The sequence below is a fragment of the Apodemus sylvaticus genome, chromosome 21 (assembly GCF_947179515.1).
Source record: "Apodemus sylvaticus chromosome 21, mApoSyl1.1, whole genome shotgun sequence".
In the NCBI taxonomy this organism is placed as follows: Eukaryota; Metazoa; Chordata; class Mammalia; order Rodentia; family Muridae; genus Apodemus; species Apodemus sylvaticus.
Window position 1 is genome coordinate 49,987 of NC_067492.1, and position 22,007 is coordinate 71,993.

At 36.0% G+C, this 22,007-nt stretch overlaps 1 protein-coding gene across 2 annotated transcripts in view; it reads right to left on the minus strand.

The window, feature by feature from the left end:
* The window catches only part of LOC127671876 (coiled-coil domain-containing protein 7-like), a 68,710-nt gene that overhangs the window by 41,873 nt on the left and 4,830 nt on the right, over positions 1-22,007 (minus strand). Inside the window, exons 3-6 of one of the 2 annotated variants that reach the window (XM_052166944.1) lie at positions 17,133-17,216; positions 11,330-11,350; positions 11,038-11,070; positions 7,685-7,839 (exon numbers count right to left, since the gene is read on the minus strand). In XM_052166944.1, coding sequence (XP_052022904.1) covers positions 7,685-7,839; positions 11,038-11,070; positions 11,330-11,350; positions 17,133-17,216 — 293 coding nt within the window. The remainder of the gene's footprint in view (positions 1-7,684; positions 7,840-11,037; positions 11,071-11,329; positions 11,351-17,132; positions 17,217-22,007) is intronic. The other variant, XM_052166945.1, reaches the window with a different exon arrangement.

A 22,007-nucleotide genomic window follows, 5' to 3' on the forward strand; every position in this document is an offset into this window, starting at 1 on the left:
CATAGAAATCATTGCCACTACAGTCAAAGAAAATGCAAAAATCTCTTAACCCAAAACATCCAAGAAATCCAGGACTAAATGAGAAGACCAACTCTAAGAATAATGGGTATAGAAGAGAGCAAAGATTACCAGCTTAAAGGGCCAGTAAATATCTTCAACAAAAGTAGAGAAGAAAACTTCCCCAACTTAAAGAAAGAGATGCCCATGAACATACAAGAAGCCTATAGAATACCAAATGGACAGGAACAGAAAAGAAATTCCTCCTTGTTGGTATTGTCTAAGCTCCACCCCACACTTATCTGGCAACAGTCAGGTATGCCCTGTCCCATGGACCTGGCCCACTATAAAAGGGGCTACTTACCCCTCCTCTCTCTCTCTCTCTCCCCCCTCTCATCCTACTCTCACTTCTCTGCCCCTTGGGCTCTCCTCTCTTCCCCCCTCTCTCCACATGGTCATGGCCAGCCTCCACTACTCTCTACTCTCTCTCTCTCTCTCTCTCTCTCTCTCTCTCTCTCTCTCTCTCTCTCTCTCTCTCTGCCTTTCTCCACCACTAACTCCCAACCTCTACCCTGAATAAACTCTATTCTATACCATGCCTGTGTGGGTGTGGTCCCTCACGGGGGGGGGGGGGGAAGAGGTGCTTGGACATGGGCCCTTCTGGGCATCCCCTTCCCCCACACCGCTGTGCCACACTCCCTTAACCCCCATTCTCTCTTCTTAAGCCCCCTTTCATTGGTGCGTTGGCCGGAAAATGAGAAACACTCCTGGAATTGAGAAACACTGCAGGTATGCCAGCTTTGCCATTTAAGCCACAACCTCCCTTGATAGTCTTGGACGGTAAGCTAATATTCCCACCGCCCACGGGTTAGAGCAACAGTTTATATAGTTCTATGGTGCCGTTGCATTGTCCTTGAGGATGGGACTCTGGTACAGATTTCTCCTGCTGTTGCCTGCCACAGCCTGGCCGCAGCCCATTCCCAGCTCAGCTCTGCTGCTGCACTCGGAAGGGAAGAGGAGGAAGAAGGGAGGGAGCCACAAGCAGCAGAAGGGGGAGAAAAAAGATCCAGCCCAGACAATACACACTGGCCAGGTGCTAGAAGTAGAACACAGAGCAGTGCCTGGGCAGGTCAGTTCCACACTGGCTGCTGAGATGCTCCAGATCTTGTATGACTACTTCTGGCACTCGCTTCTTTCACAGCCCTGCCGCTTCTCTCACAGCAGCTGCTACCTACCACCTGGGCCTCTCCTGTGGGTCTTGTGGACTTGGGTGCCAGTTCCCTCGGGTGCGCCCACCTCCTACGTATGCGTGGCCATGCCACTGCTTGCTTTTCTCAAACTTCCAGTTTTGCACCTGGGAAAACAGTTATACCGGCTCCCACAATGTGCGTGCTGCCTGTCAGGTTTTTCTTTCTACCAGATTACAAATTAGAACAAACACCAACCATAGTAATAAATAACTCTTAGCCCTCAAATGAAGGCTGGCCAGCTTCTCTTGAACTAAGAGTCAGCTTCCAATGCCCAGTCCATAGGACTGACCTCCTGACAAGCATTCCGGCTTAGGACATTTAGGCCCTCCTTTGGGTGCTCCTCTCCCCACTCGGAAGTAACCCACATTCTTGCTTCCTCTTGCCACCAAAAATCCTGGTCCAGGTTGGGTTCTTCCTTAGCTGTTGACACCTAGATCTCTCATGACAACCTGAATTTCTAGCATTGGCTGTAACACACTGCCAATATCCTTCCAGGACACTGGAATTTTATTTAGCAGGTACCCCTCCCTCACCCAGTGGGTGCTAATTGTCTTTGACCATACATTTTAAAATTAACAGTCTGGTAAATGATAAAGGACCTAAGCCTCACCTATTCCATGTTTCCACATCCTTGTTCCTATAGCCTGTGTGCTCCAGTTGATGTTAACGAGCCTAAATTTGCCTAGACAAACTCATTTTCTGTCACAATTTAATCCATTGCTGCCAGCTTTCTTACTCTGATCCTAGCATTTTTGCTAACCAAAGTAATATATTTTCCTCTACCTATGCAACCTGTCAAAGTTACTTAAGATTCCCATTCCTACCCTCTTTTGACTATTGCTCTCCTATCTTGCGCTCAATCTTGTCAGAAGTTTGTTATTAAATTTAAGACAGACAGAATTCCCAAAGTCATGACAGCTTCTCCCAGGAGGTCTCAGAAGAAAGATGTGGACCACTTCAGGACGCTGCCTAAAAGAGCACAGTGGACAAGACCAGATACCTTGAGTTATTTTTCATGTCATGGGTATCCATTCCACAGAGAAAAAGCCCTGCATCTTCTGTACTTGAAAGACAGATTGACAGCCAAAGATGCCATGGTGACCAGAGACCACAAAGAACTGCTGGCTACTGGAATCTGTCACTTTTTAATAATATAATTGCTAAATTATTGTTTATTCCTCAGACCTTTGACTACACTGACAGCTAGACAGTTATCTCCTTCCTAAACTCTGTTTCCATTAAATGCTTCATATTTCCTCTTCTTGCTCTGTCACTGTCCTAACATCTGAGTTCCTATAGATTTGCCTGACTCTAATAATAAAGATTCTACTATACAATCCAACTTTCAATCCTATTCCTTCTGATCCACAAAGGCTCATTTTAAAGAATGTTCATGTGGTTAACTCATGTTGTTAAACTTGTTAGCTACAAGAAACCTACTCAGATCCACGGCTCATGGACCAAGTAGGCTCCATCCAGTTAAGTAAATCTGCCTAAGTTCCCACTTTACTACCTTTCCAAAGGGTGGGATTCCTCTGGGTTTCAATTGTACATCTTAAAAAATATTTTCCTTTCTCCCAAATGTACTTAATCTTATTCCCTACCTATACTAATGTGTTCCATCATCTTGTTAAGTCCAGACCCTTGCCACATCCAGGACAGCTCCAGAGAAGCAACCTTCAGATGCTCCAATCTCCTCTCAGCTCCTCTAGACACAGACAGCTTCTACTGGACCTGTTCTCCTGACCTATCCTCAAATGGCTCCACAGACAGACCCTGGACAGCAAGAAAGTAGCCAGTTCTCCTGAAACTGGACAAACACCCCCATACCCCTTTCTCTAAGTTCCTCAGAGACATATCAGCCCAATGTCAGCATGAAGCAGCCAGATCTCAATGACAACCCTATTCCTGCTTCACCATCACTTCTTTTTCTTTTTTCTTTTTTAATTAAACAAATACTGGTGTATGTTGGTATTCTGTCTAAGCTCCACCCCACACTTAACCTGGCAACAGCCAGGTATGTCCCGCCCCATAGACCTGGCCCACTATAAAAGGGGCTATTTTCCCCTCCTCTCTCTCTCTCTCTCTCCACTCTCTCTCATCCTACTCTTACCTCTCTGCCCCTTGGGCTCTCCTCCCCTCCCCCCTCTCTCAACATGGTCATGGCCAGCCTCCACTACTCTCTACTCTCTCTCTCTCTCTCTCTCTCTCTCTCTCTCTCTCTCTCTCTCTCTCTCTCTCTGCCTTTCTCTACCACTAACTCCTATACCAAGCCTGTGTGGGTATGGTCCCTCAGGGGGAAGAGGTACTTGGACATGGGCCCACCTGGGCATCCCCTTCCTCCATACTGCTGTGCCACACTCCCTTAACCCCTATTCTCTCTTCTTAAGCCCCTTTCACTCCCATCACATAATAATCAAAACACCAGATTCTCAAAATAAAGAATATTAAAACCAGTAAGAAAAAACGTCAAGTAACATATAAAGGCAGAACTATCAGAATTACACCAGACTTCTCAACAGAAACAATAAAGGCCAGAAGATCTTCGGCAGATAATATACAGACCTTAAGAGAACACAAATGCCAACCCAGGCTCATATACCTAGCAAAACTCTCAATTACCAATGATGGAGAAGCCAAGATATTCCATGACTAAACCAGATTTACACAATATCTTTCTGCAAATCCAGCCCTACAAAGGATAATAGGTAGAAAACTCCAACACAAGGAGGGAAACTACACATTAGAAAAAGTAAGAAAGTAATCTTCCTTCGACAAACCCAAAAGAAGATGGCCACACAAACATAATTCTGCCATCAACAATAAAAGTAACAGGAAACTACAATCACTTTTCCTTAATATCTCTTAACATCAAATGAACTCAATTCCCCAATAAAAATCATAGACTAACCCTTTGAATACATAAATAGGACCCAGTATTTTCTGCATATAGGAAGCATACCTCAGTGACATATACTGACACTACTTCTGAATAGAAGGCTAGAAAGAAATTTTCCTAGCGAATGGTCCCAAGAAACAAGCTGGAGTAGCCATTCTAATATCAATTAAATTCAACTTTCTACCAAAAATTATCAAAAGAGATAAGGAAGGACACTTCATGCTCATCATAGGAAAAATCTACCAAGATGAACTCTAAATTCTGAATATATATGAACCAAATGCAAGGGCACCCACATTTATAAAAGAAACTTTACTAAAACTCAAAGTATACATTGCACCTCAGACAATAATAGTGGGAGAGGGAGACTTCAACACAACACTCACATCAGTGAACATGTCATGGAAGCAGAGACTAAACAGAGACACAGTGAAATTAAAAGAAGTTATGAACCAAGTGGATTTAACAGATTTCTATAGAACATTTCATCCTAAAACAAAAGAATATACCTTATTCTTAGCACTTCATGGTACTGCCTCCAAAACTGACTATATAATTGGTCACAAAATAGCCTGCAATGGATAAAAAAAAGACTGAAATAATCCCATGCATCCTATCAGATCACCAGGGACTAATACTGGTCTTTAATAACAAAAACAACAGAAAGCCCACCTACATATGGAAGCTTAACAGTGCTCTACTCAATGATAACTTGGCAAGGAAGAAATAAGAAATTAAAGACTTTTTAGAATTTAATGACAACAAAGGCACAACATACCTAAACTTATGGAACAGAATGAAAGCAGTGCTAAGGGGGCTGGTGAGGTGGCTCAGTGGTTAAGAGCACCGACTACTCTTCTGAAGGTCCAGAGTTCAAATCACAGCAACCACATGGTGGCTCACAACCATCCATAACAAGACACCCTCTTCTGGAGTTTCTGAAGACAGCTACTGTGTACTTACATATACATAATAAATAAATAAATCTTAAAAAAATAGAAAGCAATGCTAAGAGAAAAACTCATAGCTCTAAATGCCTCCAAAAAACCCCAAACAAACAAACAAAAAAACTGGAGAGAGCATACAGTAGCAGCTTGACAGCACACCTGAGAGCTCTAGAACAAAAAGAAGCAAATACAAGAGGAATAGAGGGCAGGAAATAACCAAACTCAGAGCTGAAATGAGTCAAGTTGAAATAAAAAGATATATACAAAGAATAAAAACAAACAAACAAAACAAACAAAAAAGCCAGGAGCTGGTTCTTTGAGAAGATCAACAAGATAAATAAACACAGCCGGACTAACCAGAGGGGACAGAGACGGAATCCAAATTAACAAAATCAGAAATGAAAAGGGAAAGATAACAGAATCCGAGGAAATTAAAACAATTATCAGATCCTACTATAAAAACTTATACTCAACAAGACTAAAAAATCTGGATGAAATGTACAATTTTTTTTTTTTTAGAGAGTAGCAGGTGCCAAAGTTAAAACCACATCAGATAAACCATCTAAACAGTCTCACTACCCCTTAAGAAATAGAAGCAGTCATTAAAAGTCTCCCAAACAAAAAAAAATTAAATAAAAAAGAATTAAAAAAAAAAAAGCTCAGAACAGGTCAGTTTAGTGCAGAATTCTATCATACCTTGAAATAAGACCTAATACCAATATTCTTCAAACTATTTCACAAAATAGAAACAAAAGGAACATTACCTAATTTGTTCTATGAATCCACAATTACACTTATACCTAAATGGCACAAAGACCCAACAAAGAAAGAGAACTTCAGATCAATTAATTTCCCTTATGAATATCGATGCAAAAATACTCAATAAAAATCTTGCAAACCAAATTCAAGAATACATCAAAATGATCATTTACAATGATCATTTGCTTCTAGCAATTGACTCCTGCAGATAGCAGGAGGGGACTAGAATAGAAAACCTAATTACTTACAGCCAATACTTTCTGTGACCAGAAACTCTGAAGTCTTTTAACTCTTTAGGAACTGGTGAGAAAGAAAAAGAAAAAGAAAGAAAATCACACACACACACACACACACACACACACACACACACACACAAACACACACACACAAACACAAACACACTAATGTGTGTATGGAAGCATTGAGGTTCCATGGAGTATTGATATTGTACCAGTGGTCAGAGGCCTCATACCAGATAAAATGGGTCATTACAATGAACATTTGCAAGCAAAGAAATGTAGAGGAAATGGTATGGTAAGGAACACAGTGTGATATACTTTAGCTTAATCAAGATTTTTTTTTCTGTTGGGGAGGAGGCTGCAAAGGTGCAGGGCAGGTATGAGGGGAGTGGAGGAAGAGTGGGAGTGGGGTACATGATGTGAAGTTTACAAAGAACTAATAAAAAGGTTTTGTTTTCTTTTTTAAAGAACCTATACCATCAGAAATTTAATAAACTTGCATAACAATTAACTACGTTCTAAATCTTATCCTTTTTTTCTTTTTTTTCTTTTTTTTAATTCGGTATATTTTTTATTTACATTTCAAATGATTTCCCCTTTTCTGGCTCCCCACTCCCCGAAAGTCCCATAAGCCCTCTTACCTCCCCCCGTTTATAGATAAGTATAACTACACTTCTTGTCAAAGAAGCCTCTTTTTACAGCAAATGGAAACCATCACAGTAATCCATAAGTGGGCAAAATGCATAGATCAACTGGTCATGGGGAGCTTAGCCCCAGCAGAAACATCTACATCATAGCTCTTGCATCAATTGCTCAAAGAACATCTTGGGAAAAGGAGTCGAAAGATTGCAATACCCTTAAGACCTGGAAGGGAAGCAGTGTATCCTAGAAATGGCTACATAAACAGGACTGGAGAACAATAGTGTACCAATGGACATGCTAATGTGAAAGGTGTAAATTTTTGCAGGGTCCCACTCCTAGATAAAGATTTACAATAATATTCCCTTTATTAGCTGCCCAATGAGAAATGGTCATTGTAATGTAAATTTCACTCACTATGAAACTATGTATAGACAAACAACAAACTCAGTATGTTGTGATTATGTATTTGTGAATAATTATATATATACACATATGTATGTATGTAACAATAATAAAGGAAAAGAGGCTATTAACTTGAGGGGGCATGGGAAGGCTGCTGGAAGGGGCTGGAGGAAGGAAATGGGAATGTGATATAGTTCTATTTTAATTAAAATTTATTTCAAAAGTATTCAGAAACATGATTACAATTTAGATGTTTTAAAGATAGGTATATCCAATAGAAGGTTTAAATAATAGCTGTATGTGGCTATTGAATACTTACAATGTGTTTAGAGTGACCCAGAAGCCAATTTGCTTTACTAAATTGAGTTTGACTAGCCACATGTGATTAATGTTCACTGCACCAAATAACACCATCTCAGACTATTAAAACTTTAAATCAGAAAAAAGTAACTAAGCATTCAGCGATTATTAAGAAGTTCTTTGTAAAGGATTAACATTGAGTTAGCTTACATCTGATATTAATTCAATTAATTCTTATAATTCACTTACGTTTGTTTAGACTGTAGGGATACCCTACGCTCTTTTAGGCGACCTTTAATATCTTCAAATTTACGTATGAGCTTTGCAATTTGTGTAATGCCCTTATTGACGAATTTATCATCGGATGGAAGATCTGCTTGTAAATTACTTTGGTCTTTACTTATCTAAAGTAACAAAATTTGACAGTTACTAAATACCCATTTTGATTTCATGCCTTAAGAGCATTTCATTATTTTCTTTATTAATTTGAATAAGTTTATCGAATCAGAACAATTCTGAATAATCCCTTAAGCTTCCTTGGAAACTATTCTTTCATGCTTAAAGGAACACATATATTCTCTCTCCCAAAGCAGAATTGAAAGCCCTTAAAGACAGAGACCAGTTATTCTCAGTCTAATTTTTAAAGAATTTGAAAATCTAAAATATAAATGATGTCATTCAAGAACAGAATAAATTTTGAAAAAAATCAATATAATTTTATGTCTGCTTATATTATGGATAATTTTTAAATATAGGAGAAATTTTAAGTTGATAAATTCCTACCACTTTTATGTAAATTAGAAAAAGAAAGTGAGTAAAATTTACATTATTCTTTAGGAGAAAAATGAGGGGACAGAAGTCTTCCTGCTGCCATTGTCACCAGGGAGCTGGGAGACTCCACAGCCTTCTGTGCACAGCACACCAGGAGAGAGTTATCTCCCAGCAGTGCTTTCACTTCTGAGCACAGAGGTGAGATCTCCACCTTCTCTCTGGAGGGGACCAGCTAGGAGCACACAGGGCCTAAGATCAGTGGAACAGCTGGGACAGAAGTTTTCCTGCTGCCATTTGCACCAGGGAGCTGGGAAACTCCACAGACTTCTGTACATAGCCCGCCAGGAGAGAGAGATCTCCCAGTAGTGCTTTCACTTTTGAACTCAGAGGAGTAAGGACACAGGCTTACAGGCCCACAGGAGGAATAGACTCCAGCCAGAGAAAACAATACCAACTAGCACCAGATGGCAAAAGGCAAGCACAAGAACCCTACCAACAGAAACCAAGGTCACATGGCAACATCAGAACCCAGTTCTCCCATCACAGCAAGTCCTGGATACCTCAACACACTGGAAAAGCAAGAGTTGGATTTAAAATTGTATCTCATGATGCTGATAGAAGACTTCAAGAAAGACTTAAATAACTCCCTTAAAGAAATACAGGAGAACATCAGTCAACAGGTAAAAGCCCTTAAAGGGGAAACACAAAAATCCCTTAAAGAAATACAGGAGATCATGTGTCAACATGCAGAAGCCCTTAAAGAAGAAACACAAAAATCCCTTAAGGAATTACAGGAAAACACAATCAATCAAGTGAAGGAACTGAACAAAACCATCCAGGATCTAAAAGTGGAAGTAGAAACAATAAAGAAATCACAAAGTGAGACATCTCTGGAGATAGAAAACCTTGGAAAGAATTCAGGCATCATAGATCCAAGCATCATTCACAGAATACAAGAGATAGAAGAAAGAACCTCAGGTGCTGAAGATACCATAGAAAACATTGACTCAACAGTCAAAGAAAATGTAAAATGCATAAAGCTGGTAACCCAAAACATCCAGGAACTCCAGGACACAATGAGAAGACCAAACCTAAGGATTATAGGTATAGACAAGAGCAAGGATTTACATCTTAAAGGCCCAGTAAATACCTTCAACAAAATTGTAGAAGAAAACTTCCCTAACCTAGAGAAAGAGATGCCCATGAACATACAAGAAGCCTTCAGAACTGCAAACAGACTGGACCATAACAGAAAGTTCTCCTGGCACATAATAATCAAAATACCAAATTCACTAAACAAAGAAAGAATATTTAAAGCAGTAAGGGAAAAAGGGCAAATAACTTATCAAGGCAGACCTATCAGAATCACACCAGACTTCTCACCAGAGGCAATGAAAACTAGAAGATCCTGAGTAGACCTCATACAGACCCTAAGAGAACACAAATGCCAGGCCAGGCTACTATACCCAGCAAAACTCTCAATCATCATAGATGGAGAAACCAAGATATTCCATGATAAAACCAAATTTACACAATATCTTCCTACAAATCCAGCCCTACAAAGGATAATTGATAGAAAATGCCAACACAAGGAGGGAACTACACCCTAGAAAAAGCAAGAAAGTAATCTTCTTCCAACAAAGCCAAAAGAAGATACCCACACAAACATAAAAATAACATAAAAAATAACAGGAAGCAACAATCACTATTCCTTAATATGTCTTAACAACAATGGACTCAACTCCCCCAATGAAAAGATATAGACTAACAGAAATTCTCATGAAAATCTTCAATTTTATCAGAAAATGTTTGTAATTTCACTTTTAGTTAATTTAGTAATGTTTTTATGTCTACCATTATGTCTGCATTATTTTTCATGATAATCTTCATTTTTAATATCTTTCTATATACTTTCTCTATTTTATCATAAATGTTTTGAATGTAAATCTTTGATTTTATCATAAATGTTTTTAACTCCATCTTCAATTAATTTAGAGTTTTTACATCAACCATTCTTTATGTAAAATTTTCCATGAAATAGTCAATTTTAACGTTTGTCTATATATTTCTTCAATTTTACCAGAAATATTTTCAATGTAAAGCTTTAATTTTATCTGAAAATGTTTATAATTCCACCTTCAATCAACTTAGAATTATCTTTATGCCTATCATTTTATCTGTATAATTTCCATGATAATCTTTAATTTTAATATGTTTTTCTATATATTTCTTCAATTTTATCAGAAATATTTTCCATGTAAATCTCAAGTTTATCAGAAAATGTTTATAATTCCACTTTCAATTAGCTTAGGAATACTTTTATGGTTACCATTATTATATCTATATAAAATTTTCCATGATAATATTCAATTCTAACGTTTTCTACATTTTTCTACAATTTTATCAGAAATATTTTCCACGTAAATCTTCAATTCTATCATAAAATGTTTCTATTCCATATTTCAATTAATTTAGCAATGTTTTACATGTCTACCACTTTACTCTTTAATTTTCCATGAAAATTGTCAATTTTAACGTGTTTATCTGAAATATTTTCCATGTAAATCTTTAATTTTATCATAAAGTGTTTTTACTTCCCTTTTCAATAAAAAAGAAATGATCCTATATATTTGTTCTTTACTGAATTCATACAAAAACTCATATGCAAATTACTGATAAATATTTGCTACAAATTGATTATTTTTCAACCTAAATCAAAATATTACTTTATAATCAATGGTTATTGAAACACTTGATTTACACATACTTCAAACTGATTTTCAAATGGGTCAAATACTAGCATAATTAACAGTTAAGAAGTTATATTTTACCTCCTCCATTTGGTTGACTTGTTGCTGAAACCACTTCATAAAAAAAAAAATAAGGAGAAAGTTAATACACATGTGTCTGTAACCCTATATCTGCCAAGTACCATTCCTGACTCACATGCATCACACAGGGTTCAGAAGGGGATAGTGTAACATACAACTGCGAGATAAACCTAAAAATATCTAGCATCAACCAGGGAATGTTACAATTTCAGGACCTAGATTATCTTTGCTTAATATGCATTCTTCTCTTTACTTTTAGTTACCTTAAGTTGCAATGAATTGAAACACATACCTTGAAAAGAGACTCCAAAATCTGGAAAACAAAGTTTTATATAGTATTTTTAAAAATAAAATAAGTGTCATGTAACATTTATAATTATCAATGATAAATTTGCTAAAATTACTCTGATTTTTTTATGTTATGTTCCTAAGTGGAAACAAAATGGGATGACAAGACCTCTTCAGTAAATGTAGTAAATCTCCCCCACTTTTCTGCTCTGAAGTGGTTATTTTAATAGTTATCTGAATTTCAACCAATATTAGTAATTATTATTTTCCCCAAGATAATAATTTTTTAATTATTTGGAAATTTCTTATAATACACTCCATCACATCTGTTTCTCATCCTTTCCAGGCCTAGTCTCCCATTCTTGTACCCCACTCACCCACCACCAAAAAAAGGAAAAGAAAAAAAACATTTTTTAAGTTGAAAAACTTGTTATCTTATTCTATAATACTCCTTCATTGTAAAGACTTTCATTATTCATTTAAAAAATTTCATCAATTATATTTGAATTTGATTTATATATTTTCCACATATTTATATGAATTTCAAGATATGATTTAAGCTCTTTAAGACTTTTCTTTCAAAATCTATGTTGTTACTAATTGAAAATTTTAGGACATAAAATAAAAGCATTAAAAAGTAAATAGACACCTATAGAATGAACATAGTGTAACTTTAGCTTTAGAATTATCATCTAATTAGAATGACAAAGGCCTGACAAGGTTAGACTCTGTAAGGATGGAGGAAAGTCATGGCAGGAAGAAAGCTTGATCCCAAAGCAGGAGGCAGAGAAAGCACACTGGTAATGGTAGGATCCTTTTGAAGTCTCAAAGCTTAAAAAGTACCATGACATATTTTTTTCCAACAAAGGCATACATCCTAATCTTTCCCAAATAGTTGTACTAATAGGGAACTAAGTATGATCTATAGGATTAATGTTCATTCAAAGCACCACATGTTTAAAGTTGAATTATCAAAAATGTCTTTCTGAAAGTAATGATCTGGATAAGTGGTAATGATCTGGACAGTGTTGGTAAACATTGGGGTTTTTCAACAGGAATGCTTGCAGAGTAATAGATACAGGGTACCACAAGAAATGCACAATCAATTGAAGAGTTTTATAAAAATGTTGGCTCTCAGCCAATCAGCATATTATTCTTATCCAGTAATGTGACATGGTTTAGTAACATTCCCAGCTTCCTAAAAACTAATAAAATGATACAATAGATTTTGATATATTTATGAACTATTTGTGTTTTTTCTTCTCACCTTTTTGTCATAGTTACTTATCTCTCATTTATTGATACAGATCCATAATAATCATGATAATCTCCTATCAGCTTTAAATGATCCAAATGTTTTACTTATATGATTTTTCTTGCCCTATTCTCTTGGTAGATTTAAAAAAAAATCAATAGACTCATGCTTTAATCAGTCTTTCCTAATATGTCTTATATTTCCTTGTCATTATGATTTGTATTTTGATGAACCTGGCTGACAAGCAAGCTCTGTGGATCTATCCATCTCCATCCCATATCCGAGTATTAGGTTTATAGATGGGCACCAACCAGATTTTATATAGATGTTGGGGTTCTGCCTCATATCCTTATCCTTATGCAACAGGTAGGTGCTTTACCAATGATGAACTCTCTTCATTTTCTGGGTTCTCTACTTGTTTTACAGGTCTATAGTTCCATCATCATAAGGTAAAATATTGTTTGGATTACTGAAAACTAAATTTTGAAATATTTTTCTTCAATTAGAAATTAACATAAAATAATGTTAGAAATATTTAAAGGGGTAAATATTTAATTGGAAAAATATAAACAAAATGTAGTAAGAACATTTGTATCAGATAAAGTAACATGCAAAGCAGAAGCACAAAATAGAAGAATTAGCCATTGAGACAAAACAGTTATAAGGAATTATGAAACAGATGAACAGAGAAGAAAAGGGGAGGGGAAGAAAAGGCAAAGACAAAATGAAATCAAATTTAGTGGTTTCTTTAAAAACTCAGTTGTATCACGTGATGTTTTCCTGAAAGCTGCCTTCTGAGAGAGCATGTGAAGTTTTGCGGAAGACAGACACTCAAGAAGGCACTTGATGTTTAGAAAGCATATAAATAGAAACCCAAAGTGAGAGAATGATCCCAAGCAATGCTTTACTGGTCTTCACTGGTCTTTTCTGGTCTTGACTTTGTAGTGAAAAATTCACCAAACAACTTTTGGTGTTATTCTGTCTGATTCTGGCCACTTCTGTGGGGTCTTGCTGTTTCTGCTGGATTGTGCTGTTGCTACTGATTTTCGTTTGGTGTTTGCTATTGAACTAGACTGCTGGTATCTGACAAAGAGTGGAATTTCTCCAAAGAACTACTTTTAAACAGGTCCACAATTCTTTCCCTAATAATCTTTTCCCCCTACCTTTGTTCAGTGGGCTAGAAGAGAGGTTGAAGCGTTTAAGAACCCTAAATAAAGTAGGTTTTGAAAAATCTAAGCAGACAACAAATGATATCAGGTAACAACACTACAAATGGACCTATGTATCTATCACAGAACATAAAGTACATGATATTATGTATTATTAACTATATAATGTATATAGAACACACATTAAATGTTGACCCTCACATATAAACATAGACTTATTTTCCTTTTTCTTTTTTGAAAAGCATGTTATTTTATTGAAAAAGGAAGTAAAACATTTTATGATAAAATTGAAAATTTTAATGGAAAATATTTCTGATAAAATAGAAGAGATATATAGAAAAACACATTAAAATGGACAATTTTTATAGAAAATTGAAGAGTAAAGTGGTAGGCATAAAAACATTGCTAAATTAATTGAAAAAGGAAGTAGAAACATTTTATGATAGAATTGAAGATGAAAAATATTTCTGATAAAATTGTAGAAAATGTAGAAAAACATGTTAAAATTGAAGATTATCATGGAAAATTATACAGATAAAATGGTAGGCATAAAAACAATTTTAACTTGATTGAAAGTGGAATTATAAACATTTCAGGTAAAATTGCAGATTTACATGGAAAATATTTCTGATAAAATTCAAGAAATATATAGAAAAACAGGCTAAAATTGAATATTTAATGGAAAATTATGCAGATAAAATGGTAAACATAAAAACCTTTCTAAATTAATTGAAGGTAGAATTAAAAACATTTTGTGATAAAATCAGAGATTTACATGGAAAACATTTTGGATAAAATAGAAGAAATATACAGAAAAACATGTTAAAATTGAAGATTATCATAAAAATAATGTAGAAAATAGTAGACATAAAAAAGCATTACTAAATTAATAGAAAGAAGAATTACAAACAATTTCTGATAAAATTGAAGATTTACATGAAAAATATTTCTGTAAGTCTATGTCTTTTTATTGGGGAATTGAGTCCATTGATGTTAAGAAATATTAAGGAATAGTGATTGTACTGTTATTTTTGATGTTATTTTTATGTTTGTGTGGGTATCTTCTTTTGGGTTTGTTGGAAGATTACTTTCTTGCTTTTTCTAGGCTGTAGTTTCCCTCCTTGTGTTGGTGTTTTCCACCTATTATGCTTTGTAGGGCTGGATTTGTGGAAAGATATTGTATAAATTTGGTTTAGTTGTGGAATATCTTGGTTTCTTCATCTATGGTAATTGAGAGTTTTACTAGGTATATGAGCCTGGGCTGGCATTTGTGTTCTCTCAGGGTCTGTATATTATCTTCCCAAGATATTCTAGCTTTCATCATCTCTGTTGAGAAGTCTGGTGTAATTCTGATAGGTCCTTCCTTTATAAGTTACTTGACCTTTTCCCCTTACTGCTTTTAATATTCTTTCTTTGTTTAGTCATTTTGGCAGTTTAATTATTGCACAACAGGAAGAATTTCTTTTCTGGTCAAATCTATTTGGAGTTCTGTAGGCTTCTTGTATGTTCATGGGCATCTCTTTCTTTAGGTTAGGGAAGTTTTCTTCTAAAATTTTGTTGAAGATATTTACTGGCCCTTTAAGTTGTAAATCTTCACTCTCTTCTATACCTATAATCCTTAGATTTGGTCTTCTCTTTGTGTCCTGGATTTCCTGGATGTTTTGGGTTACACGCTTTTTGCATTTTGCATTTTCTTTGACTGTTGAGTCAATGTTTTCTATGGTATCTTCAGCAACTGAGATTCTTTTTTTTTTATCTCTTGTATTCTGTTGTTGATGCTTGCATCTATGACTCCTTAATTCTTTTCAAGGTTTTCTATTTCCAGAAATAACTCACTTTGTGATTTCTTTATTGCTTCTGCTTCCACTTTTTAGATTCTGGATGGTTCTGTTCAGTTCCTTCACTTGATTGTTTGTGTTTTCCTGTAATCCTTAAGGAATTTTTGTGTTTCCTCTTTAAGGGTTTCTGCCTGTTGACCATGTTCTCCTGTATTTCTTTAAGGGAGTTATTTAAGTCCTTCTTGAAGCCCTCTATCAGCATCATGAGATATGATTTTAAATCCAACTCTTGCTTTTCCGGTGTGTTGGGGTATCTGGAACTTGCTGTGGTAGGAGAACCGGGTTCTGATGTTTCCAAGTGGCCTTGGTTTCTGTTGGTAGGGTTCTTACTCTTGCCTTTCTCCATCTGGCTATCTCTGGTGTTAGTTGGTCTTGCTGTCTCTGGCTGGAGCTTGTCCCTCCTGCGGGCCTATAAGCCTGGGTCCATACTCCTGGGAGACCAACTCTCTTCTGTCAGGGTCTGTGCTCAGAGGGCTGTGGAGCTGTCTGGCTCCCCAGTGCAAATGGTAGTGGGAAGACTTCCGTCCCAGCTGCTCCACTGATAGTATGCCCTGTGCGCTCCTAGCTGTTCCCCTCCAAAGAGGAGGTGGAAATCTTACCTCTGTGCTCAGAAATGAAAGTGCTGCTGGGAAATTGGGAGATCACTCTCTCCTGGTGGACTGTTCACAGAAGGCTGTGGAGCCTCCGGGCTCCCAGGTGCAAATGGTGGCAGCTGCTCCACTGATACTATCGAGTCTATTTTTCAGGTTACTCAAGAAAAATATACAATAACCAGCTTTAACCAGTCCAAAATGTCTTGTAAATATAATTACCATGGTATGTTTTAAAACATAAAGTATATTTGGAAATGAGCAAAGTGATTTCATTTAAAAATTTAAAAAGTTTATTTTTTATTTTCTGTCATTTTTTTTGTCTGCATGATTGTGCATATGCATTACATGCATCCCTGCAGAAGCCAGAAGAGCATTCTGAAGCTCCTGGAACTAGAGTTACACATGAGTGTGAGTGACCATGTAGTACCGGGAACAAAAGCTGAGTCTTCTGTAAGAGCAACAAATACTCTTAACCACTGAGCTGTCTTTCTTGCCACATATTGTTTCATTTTTGAAAACATACATTTTTACATACTAGAAATAATAATAATATGTTAGGAAAAAGCAGAAATTCAAGTATAACTGTGTTAATAGTATTTTTTCATACAGGGAATTAGAATTACTACTATGATGATCCTTTTTTTAAAAAGCCTGTTTTTTTAATCAACATTAATATTAACATAATTTTGATAACATAGGCTTATTTTAAAATGAAAAATAAAATATAGAGTTCATATTTGAAAGTATTGTATTGATATTGTATTTAAAGAAAAATCCACAGATATAAATGTCTACACTGAGAATAAAATAAAAAAAGCTCTTTTCTAATGATTTTTGTAATTCCCCATAGGATTGATTCTAGACTAATATTGCTTACTGGATATCACATCACAGTTTTTACAACCAAGACAAGCTCCCATAGTTTACACTGTACATGATTTGGAATACATACACCACGTTCTTCTTTAACTGCTTCCTCCAGCTGAGTTGCAAATTGTGAACAGCACAACAAGAATGAATTCATATCATCACCAACCTAACAAAAAGAACCATAAAACAGAGTTACTTTCCATTTTAGAGCCCACTTGTATATCTACTTATTTCTTAATCTATTTAGCTGTATTAGGAAAATGTTTTGTTTTTGTGTAATTTCTGCTGCTTCAAACTTGGGTGGCAAGAAGCCATATTTCAAATGTTATCCCAGCAAACCCTCCTAGAAATGAAATGTGGAATGAACTATATCCTACAAGTGATGACACAGTATGTTTCCTCTTCTCATCTATACAACTAGAGAGACTCTAGTAGGCCAACATTACACTCTTGCTTTCAGGATGGTGTAAAGAAAAGAACTATTGTGTTATAGTGTATAGAATAGCACATGTTAGAAAGGTAATGTATGACTATGGATGAAGCTCAGTGGTAGAGCAGTTGTTCTGCAAACCCAAGGATGTATTGTCTAGCCACAGAATCACAGAAAAAGAAAACAATGTGAGCCACAACTTTTGACTGTATATGTGCTTGCCAAAATCTGTGGTCTTTCAGTGTTACCTATTAATAGCAATCATCAATACAGTGTAATGATTAAATATCTTCTGGTAGATATTTCGATATCAGAAAACCAACTCATGCTAAATCAATTTTACATACTTATTTCCAGTTAAGATTCTCACAGAAAGTATGCACTGAAGAATAACTGTTATTCACAGGAACAAAACTGATGAGACATATGTACTATTTCAGCCCTTGGAAGGTTGAGACAGGAGATTTCAAGTTTCAAGCCTGACTGAACTCCAGAGAATATTTAAGGGAACTTAGTGAAGTCTTGTCTCAAAACATTTAAGGTTCATTTGGTGTGTGCCTGCATGCATGCATGTCATATCATCCATGTGGAGATCCAAGAACAGAAATTGGTTCTTCATATGAGTTCAAGGAGTGAACTCAGGTCATCAGTCTGGGTGGCAAGCACTTTTATCCACTTTTATCCACCTTGCAAGCCCTCAATAATTTAAAGAAGTGGTAGAGTGCTTTTTAACCATACTTTAGGCCACGACTTCAACTCTTAGTATCAAAACAAACAAACAAAGAAACAAACATCGGAAAAATCATCCTGGAGAGTTGAAAATGTAGAGAGAAGGTTAACCAGTGACAAATATAAAGACAGTTCACTCCATTATACCATTGCAATTAATTGCCACAAACTAAAGATCAATTTGACAAGGTTTATATTTTACCCATGTAAGACCATAGATAGAAGAAGAAAAGAGAATTTGGCATATGCTGAGCAGTGATAATGATAATTTGTGTACTATGTAATTCAGGCTAGTTGAGAGAGGATAAAAGGATAACTTGGGATACATAATTGGCAGGACCAATGTTTTTCAGGCCCTAGGGAAACTGAAGGACTGTTGTCATAATATTAAGTATGCTGCAAGAAAAAAATGGAGGTTGTAGGCAGAGGCCAGGGTTACTGAAATAAGTTCAGAAATTGACACCTATACAGATAAGAAAATCAGTAATAATTATGACAACAGATGTAAGGAAAGCTGATTACCACAAGCATAGTACTAGTTCATATTACATATATGTTCTTTAATACTAACAGAATGTCATTTTTATTGCAAATAGTAACATATATATACTACTAATGATGATTATGATAGTAGTAAAAATTTCTAGTTCCATAACAATAACTCTAATGGGTAGATATCCTGAAAGGTGAAATAGTGGCATTTATATGCTGTGGTAACCCTACGCTATCTAATTTGACTAAAGATTTTATAAGTAGGACAGAGTTTATTCCCAGAACTGTAAACCTGCCCAACTCTCTGTGTTTGGAGAGTCCCTGGAATTAGAGGATAAAGCCCTAAAACACTTCAGTTTCTAACTGTACCTAATAAATCTCTTTAAATACACAGAGAGGTAAAGCTCTTATATCTCCTCAGAGAAGATTCTTTTGCACAGATAGGAGGCCATCATAGAAATGCATTACTGTCTATTATGCAAAGAACAACTGAGCTTTGGGTACTCATCTCCAGTCAATACATCTATACCACAATGCCTACAAAAGAAGGCTTGGGGAACATTGTAGAAGAGGGAGAAAAAAAACAGTAAGAGCCAGAGGACCAGGATGTCTGTTGTGAAATAATATCTGCCATATTTTGACAAGAAGTTGTACCACATAAAATCTCAACAATATAGTAGCTTCAAAAAGAAATTGAAAATGCAACTATCAGCTGATAAGACAATGTAGAAGAGGAAAATCTCTCAGGACCCTAGTCCTGTTTGTTTGTTTGTTTGTTTGTTTTTTGAGACAGGGTTTCTCTGTGTAGCCCTGGCTGTTCTGGAACTCACTCTGTAGATCAAGCTGGCCTTGAACTCAGAAATCTGCCTGCCTCTGCCTCCCAAGTGCTAGGATTAAAGGCATGCGCCACCACTGCCCAGCTGATCCTAATCATAAATGAAGAAATATAGGCAATGAATAGATACTGAGTGAGGGAAACTAATTTTTCTCCAGGGATGAACCCTCTGAGAAGTTATTCAATCTCAAGTCATCTGCTATAAAAGCATTTACAAAAGAGCAGCACTAAATGAATTCAATGGGCTGTGTACAGACCATTGTTTATTGTATATATAAGCATTTATTACACTACATGCATATATATTATAAAATATGGACTAAAGAATAAGAAGCCATGAATTTGAGGGAGGGTATGGTAGGAATTGAAGGGAGGAGAAAAAGGATGAAATGCTGCAAATATGATAGTCGCATATGAAATTTTAACAAAATTAATGTCAAAAAAATAAAAATGAGACCAGGTAAAAGGTACTTAAGTAAGTATATCACAGAGATATAATAAAGTACCCTGTCTCTAACTTTAGGCATATATTCTAATAAGTACAATGAAACAAAACCACACTGCTGAGTAACACTGGTATGAATACCCCTAGGAAGGAGTCAAAGGTGTTGTTTAGAAAGTAAAAAGAAATGGGACACCTAATTCAAGTGCTACTGTCACAAAAAATAAGACAGAACAATAAGAAAAGAAAAGAAAAACTAAAAATTAACTTCCATACTTTTCAGTGAGGGAACAGAAAATGAGACAACATAGAATTTGATGAACTGAATTCCACAGAACATGCTCCAAAGAAACAAACAAAGCCCAAGCTATCTAAAGTGGGCACGGAGGAAGCAGGATGGACTTACCTAGCACAAAAGTGATCATAAAGCACTCTGCATGGACAGACAGAATTTGTGAGATGAAGGAAAACCAGCTGATTCATCAGTCTTTTCAGGCTATTGCACAGGGATTTCCTTAGATTTGAAAAGTTCCCTCCAGGATGGAAGAAGACAACTCCTTAAACTCAGGAAGTGAGCAAAATCTATATATTTAAGTATCCCCCGAAATTTGGAAGATTGATCTTTCCTCAATGTTAGACAAGCTCTAACAATTTCTGGGGGGAGGGGACTCGGATCTATAAGCTGAGTCTAGTTATGTGTGTAAGTCATGCAGTGACCAATGTTCTTACCACTACCTGATAGTATACCACAGCTGAAAAACAGTGCAGCAGTAAAAATTGGTTTTCCACTTCCCACACTAAGGATGAATCACTAGGTTAAATGGGGAGAAAAAAATTGTACCACCTACTCAGTAGAAGTAGCTGGCCTTTTCGTCTTGATTTTGTTGTTGGGGCTAAACGCAAAACTGCACTTTAGCCTTGTCTGAACATAGCTACTGGAATGCAACAAGGTCTTCTGCTTTCACCACTATTATCTACTATAACCCACAAAACACTGTAAGTTCAGATAAGAAAATGAAAAGCATTCAGACTGGAACTCTGACTGAAAGAAATTAAAGCATCTGGTGAGGACAACATAATTATCCCTTCAATAAATCACCATGAAGTTCTGAGAATTACAAGATACAGTGAGTAGCACCACAAGATCAAAGAGCATGTCAAACAACAACCATATGCCTATCACTTAAACCAAATGTGTAGAAACTGAAGTTTTAAACATAATGCCATTAATAATCCCTCCAAACTATAATTCAAGCAAATCATGTAAAAGATCTAATCAGTGAGCAAATTTAATTTCTGGTGAACAAAATTAAATTCAATATAAATAAATGCAGATATTAAACAGATTTAATGGGATGTTCAACCCAAGTGTCTTAATAAACAGTCCAAATCAATCCATTTTAAAGCTAATTGTAAATAAAGGGAAAATATTTTATGTTTGAAGAGTAAAAATGGGTACTGGCAATATGACTCTGAGTGGAATGGAAGCACAAATAACCTGTATTTGATCCTTGGAACCCATGTAAAGGGGAAAGAATTAAACTAACTCCACAAACTTGTACCCTGACCTCTACTTATATGCTATGGCACATGCAGTTTTAGTTGTTCATACACACAAAATAACAATGAAAAAAATAAAAGTAGAATAATTCAAATGCAAACATTTAGATGATTCCAATGTTTGTAAAACAAGGCTTGCAAGTTGACTCAGCAGTTGGTATTCAGTTCCCAGCACCCAGGTTGGATGGCTTATAACCTCCTGCCATTTTAGCCCAGTATCTTTTGCTGGCCTCTGCAGGGACCACCACATATGTGCACATTCATACATGCAGATATATACACATAAATAAAATTTTAAAAATACTTTAAAAGATTAAAACAAACAAGGAAAAACAGAAACAACCTTTTAAGAGGAACCATACTGTGGTCTTAATAGGTGAATTACAACAATTTACTAAATTTCAAAACCCATTTCATTTTCTATCTTAAAGTTTAGAAAGAGAATACTTTTTAAAACATATTATTATTT